Genomic DNA, 11324 nt, shown 5'->3' with positions numbered 1-11324 from the left:
TTACAATTGTTTCAAAACATATCAAATGAGCGAAATCAAGATTTCTATTTTCACTAATACTTGACCTGACCTGTCAATAATTACAGGTCAGGTCAATTCATAGGGCTTAATGTGTACATGCATTTAGAGCAAGCCGATGTAGCGATGTAGCGATGTAGCGCATGGGTGCAGGTGTCGACTTATTCCGGCTCCTGTCAAGGACAGGAAAGCAATAGTTGCAATTGTAACCCCCTTTTCAATAGTCTGGTCTGACGTCAAAAACCAATCTATGGCCAAAACCTTCCAATGTGTCACGGTTACCCTGTTTGTGGTCACCTAATGTACATACAATTAAGAGATCAGATATTATTATGAAAAGAAAATTTACATTCAATAACTGTATGGACTACATATCTACAAACTGAGATCTAATTCAATTAATTTTTTTATTAAAAAACCCCATCAAAACAGATGTAGCAACATACCTGTAAAACATTTTGTCTTTCTCTTTTAAAATAGTACAGACCTGGCCTCTATTGGCAATTCAATTTGTGGCTTCAGATTTTTTGTCCAGGATTTTTGTAAAGGCCACATGTCTAATGGGATTGTAAAAAACACAACTGGGATTATGTTTTAAGCAATGCATCATTGTAAAATTAATTAACAGATATAATTGTAAAAATATTTATGCATCAAATCTGGAATTATGAGCACCACTTGTTTAAGTCTAGTGTTTGGTACTGCAGAATACAGTGACATCAATAAAGATTTAACAGCCCTAAACATTAAATGCATATCAATCCTTAAAAAACAACAAATTTGTATTAATTTTTAAACAAAGATAATTAAGAACATAAAACAGATTTAACAAAAATACACTGTACCCCCAAAAATATATGTACAGTGGACTCTGTCTAAACCGGATTCTGTGTAATCCGGATCTCTGCGTAAACTGGTCCATTTCTAAAGTCCCATCCAGCTACCGTTTATCTCTTAGGTATAAATCTCTGCCTAATCCGTACTCCGGATTAAAAATCAAGAACGAAAGAACCGTTCATGCATTAATTACCTCTGTCTACACCGGATTTGGATTTGACTGAACGACGGGCTGCTTAATTAGTTGAACAATGATTGTCAATTGCCAAGTAATCAGGACGCCAAATACAAAATGTAATCGCACACGTGTGAAGTTTACTCTTATTGCAGTAGGCCGTTAGATCAATCGGATTAATATTAGTGTGTGTGTTGATACCTAACTGATTTCACTCTTATGAATTCGGCGAGTTATACTTGTCAGCCTAAAGCATGTATAAATAGGTGCGAATCGCTCGTATATTTTGTGTTATCTTATTTCATTTATAATGGTGGAACAACCCATAAAACGGCAACGTATTGAACTTTCGTTAGAAACTAAGTCAAATTAATACAAGAATTTGATCAAATGTCATTATCGATCATTCAAGAACCATAACTCTGGGTGAACCGGTTAAAAGAGACTAAACCGGTCCTCTATGTAAACCGGACTATTTCGACGGTACGAAGTGAGTCCACTGTACATGTATACATATATTTTGGTTTTTCTGTTTAGTTTTAAACAAAACATACATGTTTATTGATCCTGAAACACACACCAAAAAAATATATTTATTTTAAAATAAATTATGATTTAAAGACAATTAGGAATATATAACATTAAAACAGACTAAACAAAAAAACACCCTACCTGACAGACATTTGTATATTTTTATTTTTCTGTTTCATTTCTAAACAAGCCAAACAAACATGTCGTATAAAATGAGATCTGTTAATGATTAAGGATTGCAGCAACATTAGTACAAATCTAACAACAACATACCCAATTTAGTTATGGGTAGATTTTGATTCACCTTATTTTTAACAAAAGCACAGCACAAAAGGTGCGAAATTATGAACAAATGTCTCACCAAACACCAGTCACAGAATCTAGTTATTTACAAGCCAGCTAGGGCCCTGTTTTCAGAAGAGATCTTAATGCCAAAAGGTAGTTAGGCAATTAAGGTGTCTTTTTGCTTCATAAAATGGGGCTCCTGTTTATTAAAACTACTGACCCAACATATTCAGCAGTGTTAAACATTTTTAGTTGTTAACAGTATTTTTGTTGCCAATAGCTTACAATTTTTCGTTTCATTGATTAGGTTTTGCAAATACAATACGTTTCTCGTTGTTCTGATATTTATAGCTGCTCAGAATTAATTTTATGTGAAAAAAAGAAGAAAAAAAAGACACATGCCAAGAAAAGTAGTCAGTGACTTTAAGATGTGATCACACATGTAATACATGCAATAGCTGCACTGCACAACCCAACAATAGTCACCTGGGCCAGATATTGCTCCAGTCGGTTTCACCAATTGCCTATGATGACGGTGTACATGCCTTGTGTTTCACCAATTGCCTATGATGACGGTGTACATGCCTTGTGTTTCACCAATTGCCTATGATGACGGTGTACATGCCTTGTGTTTCACCAATTGCCTATGATGACGGTGTACATGCCTTGTGTTTCACCAATTGCCTATGATGACGGTGTACATGCCTTGTGTTTCACCAATTGCCTATGATGACGGTGTACATGCCTTGTGCTTCACCAATTGCCTATGATGACAGTGTACATGCCTTGTGCTTCAAGGTGCGTGAAAGCCCATACAATCTGATTTTAGCCTCAAAACAACTTTGTTTTCGTATTCCCCTGAGGAAGGTTAAAGTTTTTAAATGAAAGGTTAGAGTATAAATTTAACATATTTAAACAAATAAAATGTATGTATGCTTTCAACCACTGATCTAGCCAAAAGTAATGTACATCTACGGAAATGTGTTTACAATGTTCAATGCAGGCAATATACAACATTTGTTTGCCTTCATATTCTATTTTCCAGTCGACTGTCTTCCCTTGGTTTTGTCAACACTAAATGTTGTTTTTTCGTTTAGTTTTTTCCTTTTAAAATAATAATATCAGAATGATAATTATGCAAATGTATATAACCACATAATGAAGAATAACCTCCACTATTAAGTTAAATCTTGTAATTTAGAATCAAAGTTAAATTTCCACATATTTATTAAAGGTATGATTTTTATTTTTTAATCAACAGCACACCCTGGTCACAAAAAGTTTATCAATGATGTATTGTTTCATTGCCTAGAGAAACACAAGTGATGGGTGAAACTAAACTAAGGTGTAGAAGTACATGTAGTGGCAGTGAACCAGCAACTGACGGTTCTAGGAACTCCTAGATAACAAGTACATGTATACTGGTATTTAATCACTACACATTCTTAGCCAACATTACTGCTGTGTTCTGTATTATTATCCAGGGGCCAAGACTAGCAGTTATAACAGGCATATATTTACAAGTGTGTGACATCTATTTTATGAAGAAAATCATGTCATTAAAAAAAAAATGGAGCATTTTAAGGACAAAAGAAAATGAAATATGTGTACTTCAAACTATATTTGTTATAATGTTAATAGAAATAAGAATTTGATTTCGTCATAGATTTACGTTTACATGCAAACTAGGCTGATGATGTTTTGTGAAATTGGGCCGTGTTTTGTAACTGTGAGGCCGAGACAACAAAGAGATCAAAAGCTGTGTCAATATTGTGCTTATTAGTAACATTATACAACAATTCTTTCAACATGAAAGTAAACATGGTTTGTGCTCTAAAGCAAACAACCTAACAGATCGATTTGATATCAAAATGTTTTGGTGTTATTTTTTTTATTTTTTTTATTTTTTTTAATCATATTTTTTAAATACATGGAAATAAATATCTATGAATACCTACTAGAAAGTTGTGATAACTATTTCCCCAGTTTTAGACTGAGGGGGTTATCTCCCTTTAAGTACTGATTCCATCATTAAAATATGTCAAGAGTTGCTCCAGAAAGTGTCATATAAAAGAAAGGAAAGGAATGTTTGTGTAATGACACCTCAGCACATATACTATAGCAATTTGTGTCTACCATGGTTATTTTAATAAACCAGCTACTGCCACATATGGCATTTCCACCAAGTCGCAAGACAATACCTACCACATATTTTGATGTACCAAGCATATACATGTAGCAATGGTTGGAATGGTGGAAACCTGATTCCATTGGTGGGGATCAATCCTCTGACCCATGATGGCCAATGCACCTCAAGCGAGCATTCTACCACTGAACTACATCTCCCCCCTCCCCCAACTGCATTATTATGACAGTATTTTACAGTGGTAACCAGTCATTTGTATGTACTTTTTTACATACAGACATTACATGTACACACATATGGAATGCTGGTAAAAACACAATGATGGTAAACACACTACTATCGTACTATGGCCTGCATCACATGACAGGGGAAAGGGGAGTATATGGTTGGAAAGGTGGTGGGTGGGTGGGTGGTTAGGTGAGGTAAATGATAGAACAGGTTCATCCTAATTTGTTTTTATAGTGAGTCTGCTGTAATAAGATTGTAATGGAAATTAAACCTTTTGGCAGATTTGTTTTTGTTGTTTTTATTTGTTTTGCTTTTTGTTATTGTTTTGTCGTTTTGTTTCGTTCTTTTTTTTTGGTGGTCAGGGGGTTTGGTTTGTTCTTTAGATGGTAAGTCATTAAAACCCTCCAAAAAACTAACATCCCAACAAAACCTCTCCTCCCCACACTACCCCTCCCTTGTACATTCTGGAGCAACTCTGATAAGACAGTTTTCTTAATGTATGTGTTTCCTATAACAAACAATCAATCATTCATTCATTCTAGAAATAAATGTAAAAATAATATATAATTCTCTAACCAGACACTTGAATAAATGTAGATCATTTTATATTACATCATAACAGCAGTTTTATATATACATGCTCATGCATCTTTATAGATAAACATACAAACCTGATATACCTTTAACAAAATACATACTGTACATAAAATATCTCATAAAATTACATAGAATAAGTATTTACACAATCCATTCAGTATGTGTATATATATATATATATATACACATACAAAACTAAATTTTATGCCATTATTTTACACTTGGTATTTTTTCTGTGTATAGATTTGTTAAAAAAACTATCTCAAAGTTACATAATACCCAAATGATTAATTAATTAATTAATTTGTTTTTAAATGTAAAGATTATACATGTACCTTGAATATCATGTCCATACAAAATACCAAATAATTGTATCTACTAGTAGAACAAATTATTATTATTATTACTGGGTTTTTTTTATGTGGTATGTGAGTAAATATTTGTGTATACTTTCTATTTTACCCAACATTATTAGGAAACCACTGAAACCAGACACGGTTAGAGCACATTACAATTTGCATCTTATTGACATGAAGTCTATTAAAGGCATACATGTAACCTCATGGTCATTCATACAAAAACGTGTTACAATATACAGACTTCATCTGACCTAAAACACATCACTCCAAATAATCAAGGAGCAGTTAAAACCCCAATCATAAAAAATATAAGGCCAAACTTACGAAGCCTGTTTTTCTTAAACGCAGGTGTTTAAGCATTGTAAATGTTTGTAGGTACACACACGTGCAAGTCTAAACCAGGCTTGGTAAATTCGGCCATGATGTTCAGTCACGTTACAAGAAATGTCCGATGTTTTAGCAGTAGCTACCTGTATAAGCTGCCTTCTTTGGAGATCATGATTCTACTGAAAGCACTGGTAATTTACTTTAAAGAAACACTAAATATATTGTTTAATTTGTCCCCGTTTTGTGATGTTCAATACAGTAAATTAAAAAAATATTGTGATGACTTTACAAAGCCTGTTTTTTTACTTACACATGGGTAACTATGTGTATAATGCTCAAAGACCTGCATTTAAGAAAAACATGTTTTGTAAATTCAGACCACTATATTTTATAAGAAACCTGTGAAAAACATTCATGATCTACAAGGTTTAACTCGGCCACTGTGCTGGGCCACGGTTATTTTCACAAGCCAAGGATATTATTCCCCATCAAAGGTATGTTTAACACTGCAGCTCATTTTAAACTAGCTCGATTAGCCCAAGTCACATTTGCCGTGGCGGCCGTGGGGTCTAAAATATCTACGGACAATAGCAATTATAGGACCGCCGCAGCATTCCCATGGTCACATCCTGTAGCAGTCACATACGTTAGGGTAGCCGCACGGCGTATTTTGAATCTGTGGTAACAGAAAACCTGCGGCTTCCGTACGGCCTTTGAAGTGATGACGCACGGTCGCCTTAGGGCGTCCCTGCGGCGGCCGTACGGGGACCATACTTTTGTGACACAGCGGTGTGACGTAAAATTAACTTGTTACAATTATCGTGCATCTGTCGGAGTTGCATGAAAAATGAAATCATAATAAAATGAAATAAAATAATGAAATCGCAATTTTTGAGGGGTCCGCAAAAGTCAATTGTAATTCATAAGACCCTTTGGCAGCCGCACGGCAAACGCAAGGCCACCGTACGCCCGACGTATGGTCGCCGTGAACCGCTCTACGGCGTGTCGAATTGCTATGGCGAACCTAGAAATGAAAAAGGTTATAACTCCGCGCTATAATCCTACAGCGACCCCTACGGCCTGTAAAATATAGGGATACGCCCTAGGGTGACCCTGAGGCCACCGCAGATCCTCTGCGGCCGCCGCAGGTATTTCTTGATTTCAGGGGCGTACGGCCGCCGTATCCTAGCCGTAGAGCAAATGTGACTTAGGCATTACACATGGTTATTCTGACACCATACCTAGAGCATATGTAAGAAGAAGCTAATCACAACATATATGCCCCTTCCCTAGACCGGACAGCACATACACACACTGGGCTGATGTACCTGCACTCATGAAGCACTTCTGGTCTATGAAAAGGCCATATACGTGCTATGGAATAATGTAGAAAGGAAAGGAATATTAGTTAAGGAAACCTCCACACTTTTTTAACTATGGCTATATGTAAATATGTGGTGAAGAGGGCTCACCCTGGAACAAATTTTGGTTTAGCCAATTTTCAAATGTTTAGCATTTTTTCCTTGGAAATGATTAATGTGTGGTTAATTTAAGGAATATTTTATTAGCAAATGTTGTAGCCACTTTATATAAAAAAATTAGCAATTGGCTAATTTGGCAATGTACAAGGTGAGCCCAGAGTGAAACAGATAAAGAATAATAGTGTTGGCTTGTGAATGGGGTGCGAGTAGAAATCTTTCCTGATATTTTTGTAAAAACATTATTTTGGTATCTAAAAAAATATTAACAAAATAACAATTATAATGCATAATACTTTCAGAGAATGAGCAAATTTTAACAACAAACAAATATTATAATATTATGACGGCTGAATGACAGCATATAATTTCCAACATATAATGGTATAATTACACTTAGCTGTGAGATGAATAATAAATGGTTCTCTTTCAAGTTAAACACATTATTAAACACAAACTTCATCTGACCAGTTTCAGGAATTGAACTTGAGAATTTGTCTCTCAGGGCAATTTAAAAATAAAATTGCTGTGGGTGAAACAGCCTATTTTAAAATAAATAAGACTGAAAGATTATTTTGCTGTATGTAGACATATTTTAAATGTACTGATAATGGCAGATAATGTAAACCAGTGTAAACATTGAAGAGCCATCTTCTGTGCCGTTGGTGACCTATGGCAATTAATATCTTAATGACGGCAATTGCCATTCGTGCCGTTGTTACATGTAAGTTGGAGCTCTGCAGTTTATCTATTGCTTCACACTTCTACCACACAAGATACCAAGTATATTGCTTCACACTTCTACCACACAAGATACCAAGTATATTGCTTCACACTTCTACCACACAAGATACCAAGTATATTGCTTCAAATGAATAATGAAGTAGCAGTAGTTACTAAGTAAGACATGTAATGCATACACTGCTGACATACACACAACATGTACATGAACATACAAGTGATTTCCTAAAGTACACAACATTGGGAATGGAATTAAAAAAACATTGGTTTTAAATCATTTAGTAATAGTAATGCACAGGAAAAAAAACCCAAACTTTTTAAACAATATAACACAAAATAAATCTCAATTATTAGGATTTTCATACCCGAAAATGTATTTTTAATCATTCTAAAAATGCATGTTCATCTGAGAAGTAATGGTTATCGAGACGAGCTCTAGTTATTTTTAGACAATATTTCCCTATTTAAACAGTACAGAGTTAGCCTCTCTCTCTTATAACTTTATTCAAAGTGTTGTAGCTTTGTAGATTATCTAAACTTAGTCTCCATTTTCTATGGCTGAAACTAGTTTGCACCTTTAATCAGAATAAAAAGCTGTTCCTATGAAGAGAACTGTGATTTGGAATGTACTTTATAGCCATGGTGCATTATAGCTACAGAAGTTTGTAGTTTGCAGCATCATTCAGTTTAGTTTGAATGTTCATTTCAAGTTTATTCCAGTCATTGGTGGTTTTTCATGTGATATGGTATAATTGTAGATTGAGGGGGCAAACAGAAACAGAAAATAAATTAAAATTTGGTGGTTTATCATAACGCAAAAAAAGGTTGCTCACTAGGTGAAGGTCAAAGAACATGTACATGCTTTTTGAACACATTTAGCTTCAGCTATATTTTATAATCCTATTCAAATCTGAAATATTTATGCCACAAATATAGATAATATGGCAATCAGTACAACACAATTTCTGTTTAATTTGGGACATTTTACAGTTTCTTGAAAAAAAATTGAAATTATGCTAGACTTCGATATTCGGCACCGTTCCCCAAAACATACAACGCTTTTTTTCAAATTTACATGCATAATCCAAATTTGAATGTAAAATTCCTAACTTTTAATCCTTTACATGGATATTTAAACATTAACAATTATTTTAACATCATATATAATAACTGCTGAACAGAATAAAATAAAATATAAAAAATAGTATTAAAAATTAGTTTTTATCAGTATACATGTACATGTATCTTGTACTTCTATGTTTTTAAAGCAAAAAGGTAAATGACCAATTTTACATGTATATAAAGGAAAACTTCTCGAAGACAGACCCATGACCATCAAGCTAAATTTGAGCAATAAAAGCCTGATGACTAATATCGTCTGCAACTGACGATGCCAAACAGTGTTAACAGGGCAAAGTCAGCTTTTAGCCGATGATGTAACAAATGAGATTTTAAAAATTAACATACACACAATGAAATAATTAGTATTTACATAACAAATATATAAATTATGGCCTTCGTAATCTCATTAGAGTGGCACCAAGATTGGTCACCAGGGAGGCACAGTCATTATCACTTTGTCAGGTGGGTATGCCACTTATTGCATATGCATACCTGGTTCAAATAACATTTCATTTCGGAAGTGCAGGACCGCAGCTAGGATTTTTTATGGAAGATGAATTCTTGAAACGAATGAGCATGGAAGGCGCAAGACACTAGGGGGTCCGGGAGCATGCTCCCTGGAAGTTTTCAAAGGCTCTGAAATACCATTTTGCAGCAATTTCAGGGAGGTTATATACTTAAAATGTCAATATCAACAACCAGTAAAAAAAACACCTGCCCCCACCACTAGCTACGGCCCTGGGGTGGTGAGCATGTATATGAACTGTCTCCCAACACCATCTGATATTATCAGTTCTGAAAAAATCCTTAGCTTAATTCACATAGGGTACAAATAATAGTTTTAAATTAAAAAAAAAAAAAAAAATCCCTAAAAATTTAAAATAATAATAATAATAGATAATCTTTAAAAAATATTGTTTGGTATAGCATGATTTATAACAATCATTTAAAGAGCTGTAATTTATCCCTTGGAATAAAATAGAATATATAAAATTTTATAAATATCCACTGACTGATCCAACTGCTAAAACACTGGCCTGAGTCACTGTAAGTGAAAATCTGACAGATGGACAAAGACACAGTTTGTAACAAGGAATGATGGGATATAATTTAACAAAAATGACATCATAGATTCCACCCCAGATATATGGTTTAACAAATTGCATATCAAATAAATAATTTAAAAAGATTTAATTTTTGTAAAAATTTGTTTTTAAAATTCTACCAGCACAAGGTCTACTAGCCTGCATAGAACAGAAAGGACTCAGTCTGGTCCATATAGGAACTGTCATAAGATAACCTCAAAGCAATCTTATGTGACTAATGGTAATCTCAAGGCAGCATATCACACAATTCACGAGTCATCAGGCAGCGCATAACACATGACTCAAAGAGTCATCAGGCAACATATAACACATGACTAATGGTGATCTGAATGCAGCAGCGACTCAAAACATGCCTTACGCAGCATATGATTGACAGGCCTTCAAGCAGCTACGTCTTCAGGCAGTTAATGACTTTTGTTTTCTTCATGTACCATGACTCATGACTCTCAGTATTCTCAAGCCGCACCAACTTAACTCATGACGTTTTCAGGCAGTAAACTGACTCATGGTAGTCTTAGGGCAGCATCAACTCAATCTATGACTCATGAGTCTTGAAGCAGCATAGGAGTCAGGACTCATACACGATTCAAGGCACCATATGACTCATGACTTGGTGGTCTACAGGCAGCACCAACTTGACTCAAGGAAGTCTTGAAGCAGCACATGATAGTCTTCAGGCAGCAACAATTAAGACTCGGATGACTTGTGAGTCTTCAAGCAATATAGAACTACTGATGCATAGCAGTCTCAAGGCAGCACATGACTCACAGTAGTCTTCAGGCATCATGTGACTCAGGACTCAACAACAGCATTTAGGCACCATACTGTACAGCGGTGTCTAGCAGCACAAAACAAGACAAGCCTCCACGGTATAACAAAAACTAGCTGGTATTTAGTAACCATACAAACACGTTTTGTGTTACCAACCAATTCCAATAAAGCCTTGAATATTAAATTCATTCAGCAGTTCATCACCGATGTTCATTAGATCACATCTGACCAAAACACTGTTAACACTTCTAAATCTAATTTAGTTTTACTAGACATTGATGTAATATATATTATTTTTTTTGCCAGCATTGATGCAAGAAAATCTCTACAAAGCACTCAACATCAAGTGAAATGACACACGGCACAGTGTTGAGAGGAGCGAAGGAATGATGCATTCGGACGTTTTAAATAATCAATAGAATTCTTATTATGTCATTTTAGAAAATCATAGTCTTTTGAGAATTTTTTCCAGTTCACTATAAATATCGTCAAATTTTAGCCGATCCTCTGGTTGGTATTCCCAGCATCGCTTCATCAACCTGTACACATCATCGGAGCACCCCGAAGGCGCTGGCATTCGGTAACCTGCAACACAACACAACT

The 11324-nt window shown here is 34.9% G+C and overlaps 1 protein-coding gene across 1 annotated transcript in view; it reads right to left on the bottom strand.

The window, feature by feature from the left end:
* Window positions 1–1708: 1708 nt before the first annotated feature.
* Window positions 1709–11324, bottom strand: part of LOC121373359 (tyrosine-protein kinase Fer-like) — a 77348-nt gene continuing 67732 nt past the window's right edge. The window contains exon 17 of the mRNA XM_041499957.1: window positions 1709–11306. Within this exon, the coding sequence (XP_041355891.1) occupies window positions 11167–11306 (140 nt within the window). The 3' untranslated portion in view covers window positions 1709–11166. The remainder of the gene's footprint in view (window positions 11307–11324) is intronic.

Source organism: Gigantopelta aegis, chromosome 5, assembly GCF_016097555.1.
Source record: "Gigantopelta aegis isolate Gae_Host chromosome 5, Gae_host_genome, whole genome shotgun sequence".
Taxonomy (NCBI): domain Eukaryota; kingdom Metazoa; phylum Mollusca; class Gastropoda; order Neomphalida; family Peltospiridae; genus Gigantopelta; species Gigantopelta aegis.
Note: the sequence above shows the minus strand (reverse complement) of the source record. Positions and strands in the feature narration are given on the sequence as shown.